At 40.8% G+C, this 17,221-nt stretch overlaps 1 protein-coding gene across 1 annotated transcript in view; it reads right to left on the minus strand.

Moving 5' to 3' along the window:
• PARN (poly(A)-specific ribonuclease) overlaps window positions 1-17,221 on the minus strand; it is a 76,329-nt gene that overhangs the window by 43,563 nt on the left and 15,545 nt on the right. The window contains exons 11-19 of the mRNA XM_069983717.1: window positions 16,510-16,590; window positions 16,219-16,275; window positions 15,425-15,502; window positions 13,359-13,402; window positions 13,023-13,065; window positions 10,084-10,159; window positions 7,520-7,630; window positions 7,370-7,439; window positions 2,759-2,814 (exon numbers count right to left, since the gene is read on the minus strand). Of these exons, the coding sequence (XP_069839818.1) occupies window positions 2,759-2,814; window positions 7,370-7,439; window positions 7,520-7,630; window positions 10,084-10,159; window positions 13,023-13,065; window positions 13,359-13,402; window positions 15,425-15,502; window positions 16,219-16,275; window positions 16,510-16,590 (616 nt within the window). The remainder of the gene's footprint in view (window positions 1-2,758; window positions 2,815-7,369; window positions 7,440-7,519; window positions 7,631-10,083; window positions 10,160-13,022; window positions 13,066-13,358; window positions 13,403-15,424; window positions 15,503-16,218; window positions 16,276-16,509; window positions 16,591-17,221) is intronic.

Here is a 17,221-nt window from a genome sequence, read left to right on the forward strand (position 1 = left end):
CGTGATCAACTCTTTTGGCTGGCTCGTGCGTTTATTGTGTGCTCCTTTCTGTGTTTGACCTCTTCATCTATATTGTGGACTTGCCTTTTGGATTCTGATTTGGATTTGACGTGACCTCCTGGTTCTGACTCGGCTTGTTTGGTTTGTTCTTTGTTTCCCTGGACTGCTTTCTCTGTTTGACTTCTGGCTTGGACTTGTGGTACTTCTGGATTGTGATTCTGTGTATGACGTGACTTCCTGGTTTGACCTGGCTTGTTGGTATTTGGTTTATCTTTCTCCTTTGTCTAGCCTTAACGGTTAGGTCTGCTGGGACTTGTAGTTCTCCTGTTTTTGTTGTTGCCCTTGCTTCCTCCAGACTTGTACTGTTTCATCTCCCCTCCTGCACTTAGCCAGCGTAGGGACCGCCGCCCAGTTGGGGACTGCTTTTTAGGGCAGGTCGTCCAAGCAGGTAGGGATAGGGGTCAAAATTCAGAATAGGGCTCACTCTTCCCTGACCCGGACGTGACACAGGGATGCCAAAGGATGTCAGTGACTGTAGCTCTATACTGCACATATAGTAACTCAGGAGAAGTAATGCAATGTATATACCAATGCATCTAGACTCCTACAGTATGTATGTACACTGCAATATGGTGCTCAGAGGTCGACATCAGCTTTAACTTTACTGCTTAAATCGTTTCATTTGCTGTAATGCCTCAAAGGATTTGGTTACATTTGTCTGTATATTGTCAGAAATGTTATAAAGGGATTTGGGGCGTTCACATGACACCTAGTGGAAAAGCCATATTTTGAGGTGTGGAAGTGTAACCACTTTTCATATGAGAAAACTATTTTGAGCTAATGTATGTTCCTTTATCAGGACTTCATGTACTTATAGTGCAATATGTAAATACTAGTAGAAACCCAATCTTTAATAGCGACAAATACTGTAGTGTCCCCAATACAGGCTTAGATATAACAGTGATTGAAATATACAATGTAACTGTCACATTGCTCCAGCTTGGTATTCCTATTCCAAGTATAGAAGACGACATTGTATTTCTGGCATCACTTGTTACATTTATGTCGGAGGAATTACTTAAACTTCTAAAATTATAGCTATGATTATTGTGCGTAATGAGGGATGATGGAATGGAATGTCTGAGCTAATTCCTGGACTGTAGAAAATGCCAAAAAATAACTTTATACAAAGAAGCAAGGGCCTGACACAGAGCGCTATAGACCTTGGGAACAGCAATTTATTACTGCAACTGAAGAAATTATTATAGCGATTAGTGAACAGGATTAGCCAACCATCAAGAAAGGATTGCTAGAGCTAGTGTGCCTAGAGGTTCATGAGCTGTAGAAGACTGGAGTATTCTAAAGGGGTATTTCCATCTTACAGATGAGAACAGCAGTCATAGAGTGCCCTATATAAATGGTTGGAGCTCTGTTCACTATAGGATTGAGAACCGCATCACAACTTAAACTTCAAGTTGGAAAATAGATACTGTTGCCAACACTGAATTTCAATATAGGGGCGGAAATAAAATAGTCTGGAAAGACTTCCAGACTCATAGGTTGCATCTATGGGTCCAAACCATGAAAATCAGCTACCACACTTGTCAAGTTAATACTTGCTAAAAAATTGTGACCTGTTGCATGAGTCGTACCCTGTCTGCTCTAGGGAGAGGGGAGGGGGGAGGAGGAAGGAGGGAGTTAGCCGGCAGCAGAAAGCAGATAACAGAGGATTACAGGCACAGAGCTGGGTGACAGCTGTAATCAGGGCTCAGACAGGTCAGTGGTGACTGTCCCAGGAGATAACGGGTGAGGGATTTGTAGATTAACTCTTTGTTGTCCTGTTTTGGTCTTTTCTTTAGCTCTCTCCATAGGAGAACAATGAAGACAGGGGGGAGAGCTTCAAACTGCTTTTTCATGATAAAAATACATTTTTTGGCTAATAAACCTAATTACAAAGTTTCTTAAAATCGCCTGGACTATTGATTTCTGCAAAAATCCACATATCCTCATATGTTTTATGCCTTTACACCCTCCACCATTTTTGTAGCCCGTCTTTGGACCCATTCTATTTTATTAATATCCTTTTTTAAGTGAGGTTATTGATGAAACAGAACAGGTCTAAAAGATGGACTACAAAAATGGTGGAGGGTGTAAGGCATAAAACATGACTCAAGCCTTCATCAGACAAAGTAATGTTCTTTAGAACCTGCATACAGTGAGCCCAGAGGTTTTATATTACATATTATGTTCAGATCATCTACTACACTGCTTGTTGTCTCCTGTAGAAATTTTTCAGAAGGAACGCCAAGGCGTGGTCCCTCACTAGCTGCTACTTGTCATCTTGCCTTACAGTACACCGAGGGCTGAGCCAGCTCAATCTCTCACCTTGCTCCATCACTGCTTTATGGGAAAACCTGACCAGAAAAATGCTGAAATATTTAGCTGTGCTGCAGCTGCTGGTCTGCAGGTTTAGATGTCAACTGGCCAAATCTAACAAGTGGCAGCTGTCTGTGAGATGTGCATCTGATGAATAATATATAGCTAATGGTGCGTTTACACAGACAGATTTATCTAACAGATTGAAGCCAAAGCCAGGAGTGTATTTAAAAATCTGTCTTTCCTTTATGACCTGTTCTGTGTATAGTCTGTGCCTGGCTTTGGCTTCAACAATCTGTCGGATAAATCTGTCTGTGTAAAAACAGCCTTATAATTGTTGTGTGCTGACACTACAGACAGATGTCCTCATAACATGACTTACAGTCTGGACCTTCCAGGTTGAGGTATGGGATGTCCGAAATTCTCATCAGAAACAGCCTGAAAAATAAATAAAAAAAATAAATAGTCAGTACTAGATACCACCAATGTAGCATGCTTAAATGGTGAAAGACACAAATGATTCAGTGTATTCAGTGTGTTTCTCTGCCTGCTGAGACTTTCATACTGTACACTGCAGAGCTGCTTGCTTAGATTACTTGTTGTGGTGCATAAGCAAAAGCCAATGGTTACAACACAGCCCACTACTTTCCAACTGCCCAGCAGTGAGAGCTTGGGAAGCGAAAATTTCACAAAATGCTGAAAACTAAGAGTAAGGCCAGGGCGATAGGTTTAGTAACTCATAGATGGTGAACTTCATATGTTCAAAGCATATGAAGATGGCATAGTAAGAAGTGAAGTTTAACCCCTTAAGGACCGGGGCAATTTTGATTTTAGCGTTTTCGTTTTTTCCTCCTTGTGCATAAAAGGCCATAGCAGTTGCATTTTTTCACCTAGAAACCCACATGAGCCCTTATTTTTTGCGCCACTAATTGTACTTTGCAATGACAGGCTGAATTTTTGCATAAAGTACACTGCAAAAGCAGGAAAAAAATCTATGTGTGGTGAAATTGAAAAACAAAACAAAACACATTTTGTGTTTTTAGTGGATATGTGTTTTTACGCTGTTCGCCCTGGGGTAAAACTGATTTGTTATATATGTTCCACAAGTCGTTACGATTAAAATATGTGACATGTATAACTTTTCTTTTATCTGATGGCCTGTAAAAAATTAAAACCATTGTTTACAAATATACGTTCCTTAAAAAATCGCTCCATTCCCAGGCTTATAGCGCTTTTATCCTTTGGTCTATGGGGCTGCGTCAGGTGTCATTTTTTGCGCCATGACATGTTCTATCGGTACCTTGATTGCGCATATACGACTTTTTGATCGCTTTTTATTAACATTTTTCTGGATTTGATGCGACCAAAAATGCACAATTTTGCACTATGGGATTTATTTGCGCTTACGCAGTTTACCGTACGAGATCAGGAATGTGATTAATTTATAGTTTGGGCGATTACGCACGCGGCGATACCAATCATGTTTGTTTATTTATTTACTTTTATTAATAACCTGGGAAAAGGGGGGTGATTCAGACTTATTAGGGGAGGGAGCTTTTTATTAAAAATGACACTTTTTTTTTTTTACTTTTAGACTTATACTAGAAGCCCCCCTAGGGGACTTCTAGTATAAGTGTTTTGATCTCTCATAGAGATCTCTGCAGCATAGATCCATGAGATAGGCACTCGTTTACTTCCGGCTGCTGCAGCCGGAAGTAAAAGAGTGCCGAGGCGGGGACGGCGCCATCTTGGAGTGGTCCCCGGCCGGCTTCAGAAACGGAGAAATCTCCCCACTAGACACCAGGGATGACGCTGCAAACGGTAATTGGATGCAGCTGTCAACTTTGACAGCTGCATCCGATTACTGTATTAGTGGGCACGGCGATCGGACCGTGCCCGCTAATACCTGCGGTCCCGGGCTACAAGCGGCACCCGGGACCGCCGCGGTCCAGAGCGCGGCCTCGCTCTGAACGTCCTTACCGACCGCAGGGCGTAAATACACGCCCGCGGTCGTTAAGGGGTTAATAAATATAACTATTCACACACTGAGGAAACACAGCATATATTTGAGGGTATGTTGTATATTTTTGATATGGCTGCTTCAGGAATTAATGCTGTAATTCTGGAAACCTTCACACAATAAGGCCGGGTTCACACATGGTATGACACCGGGCGTTCTGTGACCCGGTCGTGTCACAGATCATCCCGGCCGGATGATTTCCATTTCTGTTGAATTGGGATGCACCCTCTTGCGCCCACATCCCAATTCACCACTGAACACAATGGAAAGTGCGTCCAGAGCAGCACTCTCCATTGTGTGACCTGTCAAGCGGCCGCACAAAACTGACATGTCAGTTTTCCGTGCAGACGCTAGGGATCTCAGCTGGAGCATATACTATATGTATACAATGTGGTCATGTTTTTGTAGCACTGGATAACTCCTTTAAGCCTTGTTAAAAAAAAGTTTATTTTTCTGTTTGTTGCATATTCCAATGCAGACATTGCAGCTGTAAAACCTGGGTGAATCTAGTTTCCTATTGTTTTCTATGAGAATGTTCACCATGGTTCAGTGTGATTTGAAATCTGCACGCTGTGACCAAAACCTTGTGGAACCTAAAGCAGAAATCGTCAAAAGCCATTCTACCCTGAAGGTCATATGGTAAAATTTCCAGCTAAAAACAGCAGCAATCCTAATGATTTTATGAACGTGATGTTTACTATAGCCCCCACTAAAATAGCAGTCATTGAAAGGGAAAGATAATTATATTATATATATATATATATATATATATATATATATATATATATATATATATATATATATATATATATATTAAATAAAGGTGACTACAGAGAAACAACGGGAAAGATACAGTCACCTGAACCAAATCTAATGCTATAATCCCGGAGAACATTTACGCTGTGGTTTATAAGACAAATAAAACGTCTGTTGAGAACATTTGCACAGTTTCCTACTTAAAATATATCAATACTTAGGTATTTAACCAAAAAAAATCTTTAAAAATGTGCAAGTTTGTTATCTCTGCCTGCGCAGTGTTATTTCAAGTGGACAGAATCAAAGTCCCGCTGTCTTTCTGGGCTGGGCAGTTATCTAACAAACACTGACCGGTCCAAAAGCAACAAGTCTCACACTAACCCTTTGTACGGTGCTTGCGTGGCTCTCTTACGCCGACTCGCTCAGGTTGGCTGCACTAATTTACGAGGAAGTAGTTAAATCAACTTCACCCAGCCAAAGACATGCTATGAGCTCCAAAACATTTATTTCATGCATAACTCAAATAGTGGCCTCCATAATCATTTCAGCACTCAGCCGCTCCGCAGGAGGGAAAATTTATCACCACACAAATGCACCTCTCAGCTTCTGCATGCTTCCCTTCCACCAACAGCAAATAAACTTGCAGCTAAGGGACTTCCGACAGCTGAAAATTATAGACCCAAGCCACCTCCTGGTCAGATCGGCCTCTAAATCTGCACACAACCTCACAGGAAACAAGCTTTATTTACTGTGGACTTTTTATTCTTTTTAAATGGATTCTACACATTAACGCTGACCACCTTTAGAGACCCGCACCCCCCAAAAACCCTCACACCTTGCAAATGGGGAGACAACAGCAGCTCAGAGAATACTGAGCACATTCTATTCCACTGGTAAGAAGCTTCGAAATTAGGGATTCATTTATGATCTTATTTGGGAGTATTTCCATCTAAAACAACAACTACAGGTGTTGCAGCAAAACAGCTACAAGCAAACTGGCTATACAGAATAACTAGGTGCCTCTATGGAGCAAAAAAAAAAAAAAAAAAAAAAAAAAGAAGCGGACAAATGAGGGATGTGTAGCACATAGTTACATAGTTGATCAGGTTGTAAAAAATAGATATAAAAAAAATAAATAAATAAATAAATAAATAAAAAGAACTCCTTAAAGGGAACCTGTCACCCCCTGTGCCGGGATGACAGGCTCCCGACCCCCCTGCTACTGCCCCCTATACTCACCTGATCCCACTTCTGGTGGATCCAGTCGGGTCACAGAGACCTCAGCCGCTGCAGCCCGGCACGCGCGCTGAGAGATGAGTCCAACGCTCAGAGAATGACGGAGAGTCCAGCGCTCAGTCATTCTCTATGAGCATTGGACTCAGGCTGCAGCGGCTGAGATCTCCGTGACCCGACCGGATCCAGAAGCAGGACCCAGCGGGATCAGGTGAGTATAGGGGGCTGTAGCGGGGGGTCGGGAGCCTGTCACCCCAGCACGGGGGGCGACAGGTTACCTTTAAGGAAGACGCATTTAAGAAAGACGCATCTACATTAGAATAAGTCCCTGCAACAACAAATATGGGTTTATTCCCACGTCCCATGTTACATGAAAGCTATGGATAGGGAAGCATTGTAGAGGACTTTTCCCCCCGCTCGGCATGATGTATCAATATGATGCCGGAAGCGGGGAGAGTGTTTGAATAATCGCAGCGCTGTAAGGAAGCATGGCTCTGTCACTGAAGTGTTGTGAAGATTCAAACACTTTCCCCACTCCCGACATCATATTGATACATGGCGGGCAGAGAAAGAGTCCACTACACTACTTCATCAACCTTAGAAGCGGTGGAATTTGGGACGTGGGAATAAGGCCTTTTTATTATAATATATTTTTCAGGGAAAGAAGGCCTTCCTTTAACTTGCTCAGTCAGCGCCATCACCCGGCACAGAGTTCCATAGTTTCACTGCTTACTAGAGTAAAGAATCCTGTCTGTGATGAAACCTTCTTCCCTTAAGATGTAGAGGATGCCCATATGGTCATGGTTACAAGCCCAGGTATAAAACAGCTCTGCCCATTTATAAATCCTTACACTTAAAATCAGATTTCAGTGTTTTGAACTAAAACAATCCCAAGTAGATACAGTGGACAGTTATCTTCGTATCTCCAGCATTACATTTTACAGAAATACCTTATGCATATATAGAATGTGGTAGGTGACTTACTTGTTAAAGAACGGGGTGACTAACTCGGACTGGACTGTAACATGAGTTTGTGGTGGACTCAAAAACGAACCTATCAGTATAAAAAGGACACTGATTTAATATATCACTATATACAGAATACATGGACAAATAATATTCTATAAAAATTACCCAGATAGTCAGCCATCGAAATGAAGCACAGTCCTGTGATGTAAGCATCATATCCAGCTTCATGAAGTTGTCCTGCGCTAGTATCATAACTCGGAAAATCTTCAGCGCTCTCTGTGAAGGGGACAATGAATTATGAGAACTATATTGACTTGGTAGATTAGAACATCAGCACTGTCAGAGAAATGTATGTGTTTCCTATATAGCTCATCAATCGCTTAAAGAGAATATATGGTACATTAAGGGAAACTGTGTACAAGAACCTAATGAATTTTATATGAGATCTGACTAACCTGCATTAATATAAATGTTATTAAAGGCTATCAAACACTTTTACTGAAGACAGCATCAAAGACACAGATTTACAGGACATACATGCTCCAGTGAGAATTCTGGGAAGAACACATGCGCAAAGCAGCTCCTCCAAGTGTCTCACTTAAAGTTGAAATCTTACAGGGGTTGTCTAGCGAAAATAGTTTTCTTTAAAATCAACTGGTTTCAGAAAGTTATATAGATTTGTAATTTTCTTCTATTTAAAAATCTCCAGTCTTGCAGTACTTATCAGTTGCTGTATGTCATGCAGGAAGTGGTGTATTCTTTTCAGTCTGACACAGTGCTCTCTGCTGCCACCTCTGTCCGAAAGAGAAGAGCAGGAAAGGTTTTCTATGGGGATTTGCTACTGCTCTGTTGACAGAGGAGGCAGCAGAGAGCACAGTGTCTGACTGAAAGGAAAACATTTCCTGCAGGACATACAGCAGCTGATAAGTACTGGAAGACTGGAGATTTTTAAGTAGAAGTAAATTACAAATCTATAAAACTTTCTGAAACTAAAAGATTTATAAGAAAAGATGTAGACATCAGTATAGAGTAGGGTGCTGACTGGTTAGTGAAAAGCCTATTGTGGGATCAAAGGGATTAAGTTTCTACTTGACACATTTCCACAGTTTTTTTTTTTTAATTTTTAAATTTTTCATTTGCTACCCAAATGGAAAATTATACGTGCTACCTGTTAGCCTTTATAAAAATAAAAAAACTGAAAAAGGGCCATTCCATCCAAACTGAACCTTTTCGTAACACCCAGTTAAACCCAGTAAAACTACAATTTAAACACTAAAGTTATAAATATACATTAAGAATCTTAATGTATATTTATAACTTTTGTGGTTAAATTGCATTTTTTAAATTAGCTGTTTAACTAGGTGTTACGAAAAAGGTTCAGTTTGGATGGAATGGCCCAAAAGACTCCATTTTGCTGTAGGTTCTATACAAGTTCTAAGCATAGTACAATATGCACAGTATTTTCCTGCGTATAAGACTACTTTTTAACCCAGGAAAAGCTTCTTAAAAAAGTCAGGGGTCATTTTATACACCAGGTATCATCTTATAGGGCAGGTGGTAAGGGTGCATTTACACAGATAGATTTATCTGACAGATTTTTTTAAGCCAAAGCCAGGAAAGACAGATCTCTTTTGCAATCCATTCCTGGCTTTGGCTTAAAAAAATATGTCAGATAAATCTGTCTGTGTAAACGCACCCTAAAAAAAAAAAAACTTTGGAACCGGACTGGAGATCTGCTGTCGCCACATATGGTGGTGGGAGCTAAAAAACATCCTCATCTCTGCCACATGCGGCTACCATATGAAGGGCAGAGCAAGCTGCAGGCGTCCGGGGTATGGAAAAAGAGATACTGTAGAGTGGCACTTTGCCCAGAAAAAACACACCTTTTACACCCAGTATTCCGGTACCTCCTGCTCTGCCTCTCAGATTTCGCTGCTGTCTGATGTTTATTAATTTTTATTTGGTGTGCGTTGGAATAAGGGTAGTCTTATATGGAGAGTATATCCCAATCTCTAGTTTTAACTGGAAATGAGGAGTGGTCTTATACATCGGAAAACACAGTACATATGCGCATTAACAAAATATTAAAAAAATATATATTACCACACACAGTAAACATAGTAACTTCATCCTATGCAGTAATCACCATGGAACAGTAAGTTATCCAAACAACCCTCTGATACTGGTGGCAATTTATTAACCTCTATCTAAACAGATGTGTCAAGGCCAACTTGGCCCAATCCAGCCAAGGTGGCAATATCTTATCAAATTATTAGTCACCCCCCCCCCCCAATAAGTATATGTTGATACTAACCAAATAAACTAATAACCATTTTGACCCCACTATAAGAGGAGTTTTTACAAGTGAATGCGTGAAAAGCTTGAAAGTTACACATCAACACTTTAAACTTTATAAAAAAATGTTTTGCACAATTTAGATTTGTTTTCCATTTTAAATTCTACCCCATAAATCTGTAAGCACTATATATAAACACCTTATTACCTGAACACTAAATGACCAACAAAATGCTTTACGCAGGAACACACAGCTGAAATAGGAGAGAACATCCTTTCCTGGGAGTAAATGGCAGCGATTTCTTATAAATATCCTTAATGGTTTCTTAAAGCCTTCCTGAGCGCAGTTATTGAAAAGGCTGTTTATTTTACAGAAGCCAGTTACAGATTTTAATAGATAGCTGACAGAAGCCAACTGGTTCCTGAATTCTTACCAACTTTAGGAGGCTTGAAAGGAGCCATTTGTAATCGTTTTTCCAGTTCGGAAAGGACAGTGTGCGATATAATTGCCTAGAAGTGGACAATGGAGACAGAACAATTTATGCCAGATGTACAGCGCTGTACAGTCCACAATGCTGCCACCAAGTGGGAAGGAGAAATAGAAAACAGGATAAAAAAAAAAAAAAAAACTACAAATAATGCTTTGTAACATAATAAAACAGTCTCTGAATAGAAAGACATTACTGTAAGGGAAAGAGCACGACAAAAATGGAAGGAATGTAATATTCTTCAAAAGCTTTTAGGCTTCACAAAGAGGTCGCCATTATTACTATGCATTCTCAAACACAACACTCATGTCAGAACATAAAAAAAAAAAAACAAGTTCTAGTTCTGGAAAACCCACTTTTTGCTAACAATTGACCCACAAGAAAAACAAACAAAAAAAAAAACAACTTACAAGGCTGCAATCACATGACCAAAAAAAACCAAACTCTAAATTGGTTGCCAATGCAAGTGTGCATGGTGGGGCACAGTCTCTACTAACTTTAACCCCTTAAGGTCCAAGCCAATTTTCGTTTTTGCGCTTTTGCTTTTTCCATTTTATGTTTAAAAGTCCATAGCGCTTGCATTTTTTCACCTAGAGACTTATATGAGTGCTTATTTTTTGCGAAACCAATTGTACTTTGCAATTACAGGCATAATTTTTCCATAAAATATGTTGTGAAACCGAAAAAAAATCATTTACGCTGTCAAATTGAAAAAAAAACGAATTTGTTTTGATTTCGGGGAGTTTTGCATTTACGCCGTTCGCCCTATGGTAAAACTGACTTGTTATGCATGTTCCTCAAGTCGTTACGATTACTATGATATATAACATGTATAACTTATATTGTATCGGATGGCCTGTAAAAAATTCAAACCATTGTTAACAAATATTTGTCACTTAAAATCGCTCCATTCCCAGGCTTATAGCGCTTTTATCCTTTGGTCTATGGGGCTGTGTGAGGTGTCAGTTTTTGCGCCATGATGCGTTCTTTCTACCGGTACCTTGATTGCGCATATACAACTTTTTGATCGCTTTTTATTACATTTTTTCTGGATTTGATGCGACCAAAAATGCGCAATTTTGCACTTTGGGATTTTTTTGCGCTTACGCCATTTACCGTGCGAGATCAGGAATGTGATTAATTAATAGTTCGGGCGATTACGCGCGCGGCGATACTAAATATGTTTATTTATTTATTAATTTATATTTATAAAATGGGAAAAGGGGGGTGATTTGGACTTTTATTAGGGGAGGGGATTTTTTATTAATAAAAACACTTTTTTACATGGACTAGAAGCCCCCCTGGGGGGCTTGTATATACACAGCAATGATCTCTCATAGAGATCAATGCTGTGTATATACACAGCAAAGATCCATGAGATCGGTCATAGATTGCTATGGCCTGCTGCAGGCCATAGCAATCTACTGCCGAGCCGGGATCAGCGTCATTACGACGCTGAGGCCCGGCACGGGCAGAAGAACGGATCTCCTCCCCGCGATCGCATCGCGGGGGGGAGATCCGACCCACTAGACACCAGGGATGTGATGTCTGAAGCCCTTCAATGCAGCTGTCAGGTTTGACAGCTGCATTGAAGTGCTTAATTAGCCGGCGCGGCAACGGGACCCTGACTCTGCTTGCTCAGCTTATCTTCTCTAGTGACATGACTCCTTCACTGAGTCCATGGCAGCAGGAGAGAAGGTATGAGGGGAGGGGGGAGAGAGGGTATGAGGGGAGGGGGGAGCTGCCTATGTGCCGCAGTCAGTCGGAGGGAAGATAAGCAAGTGAGATGTGACAAGTGAAGGCTTGCAGTTGTTCAGCCAATGGGAGCTGAGCAAGCCTGTCACCTGACAAGGCAGGGGAGGGGGGAGGCTAGTGTAACAGGAGAAGGAGCTGAGAGAAGAGCTTGGTGACGGTGACGACAGTAATCAGGTCTGTGTGAGTCAGGACACTTCCTGGTGGGGGGTGGAGGGGGGAAAAGACAGGGAAGGGAGGCAGATAGGTGATTGAAGCATATTACACAGTTATATAACTTTGTAATGTGCTTCAATTACTGGGGAAAAGTTTTTCATGGCACTAGTCCTTTAAATAGTTGTTAGGTCAAGACGACACATGGTACATCTAATATATCAAGCTGTGCTTCCAGAATGTAGAAAAGAAGCCTTTAGGCTGCATGCACACATTCCGGATCATGGATGCTATGAAACATGAAACTGGGGGCTGGCATCAGGCCATTATCACTTTTGGTCCCATCTCTGGAGAGACAGGTCACTCAGTCAATCACTGGCTGCGGTGCTGTCCCATCTCGGCCAGTGACTGGCTGTGTGGCCTCTCACTGCAAAGATGGATCAGAAGTGAGAGCTGCAGAGGCCAGGGAATCCTACAGACAAGGCTGAAGTACACCGGGGGAGCCTTAACAGGTAAGTAATAGCTTTATTATTTTATACACACAATCAGCAGCCACGGCATCTACTAAATGTAGCGATGCGTGGTCAGCAGCCAATGATTTTTGAACGTGCCAAAAGACAACGATCAGCTGATCATTAGCTCTTTGGGTGATTGTTGTCTTGACTTCAAATTGTACATCAGATTGCAGTGTCACCATAGACCAGGAAAGTGTAGGTTGAAAATACTGTAACCTGAGACCATTGTAACTTGAGGGACCAATGTACACTGTAGGAAAAAGCTGTGTACAGAGTCTGATGACTGCAGCTCTAACCACAAAAAGGCATACATGAGCGAGGGCAATAGAGCTGTACGCAAATGGTTCAGCCATAAAGTCAGCTGGCAAACGCAAGCATAATGGGTTTAAATTAATTTTCTGAACAAGAACCAGTTGTTCCAACAGCAAACAGACAAAATGCTGTGATAAAAGATATTGCTAATACCTTAAAGGGTTGAGTAGAAGCCATAAGCTTAGTGTCCAGCACTCTGAAAAGCAAAAAATAAGGACATTGTTATAATCCAGGGGATGTGGACAATCAAAGTCCTAGTACAAGATGCCGGTCACACTGAACACACTAACCCATTCTTGGACAGGTGGTTATATCGCAGGGTGATCGGATTTGAACATTTTACATAACAGACAAATATAAGGTCCAAGTCTAAATTATTTTATCTCCTGTCCTTCCACAAAACAGGACACACACACAGACACACAGACACACACACACACAGACACACACACGGAATGTAGTCCATGAATTCTAGTAAATGTAAATTACCTTGCGAAAACACAGTTTGTCAATCTTTTAAATTCTTCCATATCCTAAATAAAAAAGGGAAAGATTGTTTAGTATAGAGGATATATATAGAGATTACTGCAGCAGGTCAGAGTGCGGACATAGAGCAGCCTTTAACCAAGAAAAGGATTTCCTATTCGTAGCCTGATTCCTTTCTTGTTTACAGATACAACTGCTCATCTGTACATCTGTCATTGGGCTGCGTCCTTGCTAGCCATATAAAAAGTTGCTATGTCTATGTTACCAATAAACTGGACATAATGTTTGTAGGAATACCGCATCCACTTCATTCTGCTGATCAGTGAGGGTCCCAGAGATCAGATAGTTACTTCTCAAACAGTGACCCATCAGAAAAATAGGTGTTCCATTTTCCAGAAAACAGAACATGACACGTGTACCATGTATCAATTTGCACTATTAGCTATCCAAGCTTGACTGTCATTTTCAGAAATCAATAAATATTTTAAGAAACTCTGTAATAGGTTTTATTACGTTTCCTTCTGTACTCAAAAAGTTGTTTTCCTACCCCCCCCCCCCCCTTGACTTTACAAGAAGCATCTTTTCTGTGTCCATTATGCTCTATTGAAAGGGGAGGGGGTGAGTGAGCATGGAGGAGAGACAAATAGCCCTGCAAAATCTGCATCCTGCACTTCTCTCACCAAGCTCCCAGATAAGCACTGATCTTTCTGACCTGTGAATCCAGCTTTTTATGTGCTCAGACAGTCTACAAACCATACAGCTTCTTGTATCCTCTTGCGGCTCACTCATCCCACTCAGCCCCTCCCCTCTCCATAGAATATAAAGGACTCAGCAAACCCGTCCTCACTGCTCCTCTATAATGAAGACAGCTTTGCCTGATAATGAGCAGATAAGAAGTGTGGGAGGGGAGGGGTTGAAACACAGTTTTGAGTACAGAAAGAGGCTTTTTGCCTAAAAAAAAACCCTATTACAGAGTTTTTAAAATCGCTCGCACTACTGATTTCTGCAATACAAATTTAGATGACCGTTACACTTTAATATGCATAACAGATAAGTGCAGAAACACAGTGAAAACATCTACGTTTAGGACAACATAGGACAAAAAAAAGCCTCAAGTCTGTTGTATTTGATTACACAACGGTACTTGTATGTCTCTATCAGTGCGTCCCAGCTATCAGAGATTAAATGGAGCAGCCGGTCTGGCATGCAAGTGCGCACCCATCTTCTGCATCAGCACTTTGCTTGCTAAACCTATTACATGGCTCAATAATCATGCAAGCAAGGTTGCATGGACATTGTTAGCAATGTCCGTGCGGCCCTTGCTTTAATCAGCCGTGCATTATCACACAGATCGGCCGATGATTTTTGAAAATGCTAAAGACAAGGATTAGCCAACAAACATTTTCTCGCTCCCCGAATGATTGCTGTCTCTATTACACGGGGAGAGATCCGCCTGAATCAGAAGATAATCATTTCATGTAATTGGGCTTTAAGTGCCCTTTAACATAGCCTGATATGTGGCCATAAAGCAATTGGTAAAAGGTGATCAGTAGAAAACGCTTTAAAAATTTCGAATGGCTAATAGTGAATGGCTAAGCATTTTGTTCCCAGGTTACTGCACACTTACAATAAAGACTAGAGATGAGCAAACTTCAAGTACATCTGGGATTGTCCGAACTCTCAGCATTTGATTGGTGGCTGAAGTTGGATACAGCCTTAGGAAGTCCTAGATAACACGGATATGGCCAGAGGCTGTATCAATGTTTTCCAGGCAGCCATAGGGCCACATCAAACTTCAGCCACCGGTAATAAAATGCTGAGATTTTGGGAAAAACCCAGACATACAGTTCGCTCATCTCTAATTAAAGACCATCTACTGAAGTTAGATAGAAGAGTAGGTGCTTAACTATGTGCTACTCAAGGCTTTATCCAATAATTGGTGGTTTGAGCACACCCTGACCATTCTTAAGGGAATGTCAAATATGTTTTTTTGTGACAGTACCCATTCAACCAAGAAATATTACACCGTTATAATTGAAAAAAAGCTTCTAGGTACGAAAAATTCTTACATCAGGTAACTGGCAATAGAACTGATTTATGGTGTGCATGACATCCAACATCATGTTGTGTCCAACTACGAGTTTACCCTGCAAGAGAAAACAAATATGTTATATACACCACTTATTAACCATCCCTCTGCGCATGGGTTTTACATGATCTTTCTCTTAACACAACATCCCACCACATCAACAGGATACTAAGCTAAATAATTACAGATGGTCTAAACAAGAGTCAAACTGTGGTCCTTCCGCTGCTGCAAAGCTACAATTGTAGTTTTGCAAAAGCTGGTCTATATAGTCATTACACAGGGTCATTGCCAATTCAAAGGGTTTCATAAACATAAAGTGGTTATCTATGTTGAGAAAATATGTCACTTTCTTGCAGAAAGAGCCACACTCTTGTCTGGATGTGGTTTTGTAGCTAATTTTTATTGGAGAAAAGAAATGAATTGTGACACCACATAACCTGAGGACAGAGGTGGTGCAGTTTTTGCAAGAAAGTAGCTGTGTGTGTTTTCACTAATCCTGGATAACAAACATTCAAAGCATCGGTGACCTTTTAAAGGCAATTGGCAATGCTAAGATTTCTATCAGTATAAATTATTAGACAGATTAATGATTTGCACATAGATACATAAGGCTCGGCTTCCACATGCATTTGGAAAGTAATCCGAAAACTGTGGAAACCATGCCCCCAGTTCTGCTCTCAACAAAAAAAAGGTGTTGCTGATAATTCCAGCAACAGTGCATGGCTATTAGGGAAGAATGCACAGCGTTTCCACATACATATTTTTAATACTTACAGAGGATGAAATTGCTTGGATAACTCTAGAAAACCCAACAGCATCATTGATGTCTTCCTGCAGCAAGACACAAATCAAACATGGCACGATTAACAGCAAGCATGGATTATTAGTGTTAAGCAAACTGGATATGGGGTATAGCTATATGCATGTTTTCCAGGACTCCCTAGGGCGGCATCCAACTACTCTAGATGCCGGGAGTGGAATACCAAGAGTTTAAACGGGCACATTTGTGACGTTCGCTCATCACTATTAATCATCATCAAGCTGTATAGAACATTTCAGCTGTACCTGTTCTTTGGCTTTTTTCTGCATCTCTTTCACCTTCCGCTCATCTTCATCAACTTTAGTAATTACCATGTGCCTTTCATTCTGGAAAACAGTAATTATATGACGCAAGAATACATTCAAAGCTAAACTACAAATCTACTTGAGAAGACCCCAAGTCAAACACAGATCTAAGTTACTAGGATCTAATGGCTATGGACACTACACCACCCAACATCTGTTTCTGGGTGTTAGCCTATATAATTGTGCTCCTTTATAAGGAATCTGTCATGGGACCAGAATGATAAAACAAAGACGTCTGTTACTGCATCATGGAAAGCGGCAACACACAGTTATATTATATGACATAATATGGAGTTTTATTACAGAACAACTCAGAGGCATCATATGGCAACAGAGTGCCAGCAGCTCCATAACATAAACAAAAAACAGGCAGCAGACATGGGAAGGAGGGGTTGGGGGTCCTGCATGCGTAACTTTCAGCTTTTTCCTTGCATTCATAAGGGACTTAGCTCTTGCTACATTGAAATGGGTGAATATGTGGTTATAAAATAAAATGAATGAATGAAGAAATTAACATCTTGCAGATTTTCAATTCCACATTGCAAGTTCATTTCTGTGTGTAAAATATCCACAGCATGTGGATAACATTTGAAAAACCTTATCCATTTTCCTTATACTGTATTTGGCTGTGAAATTGCCCTGAGCAGATCCT

Source organism: Dendropsophus ebraccatus, chromosome 9, assembly GCF_027789765.1.
Source record: "Dendropsophus ebraccatus isolate aDenEbr1 chromosome 9, aDenEbr1.pat, whole genome shotgun sequence".
Classification (NCBI taxonomy): Eukaryota; Metazoa; Chordata; class Amphibia; order Anura; family Hylidae; genus Dendropsophus; species Dendropsophus ebraccatus.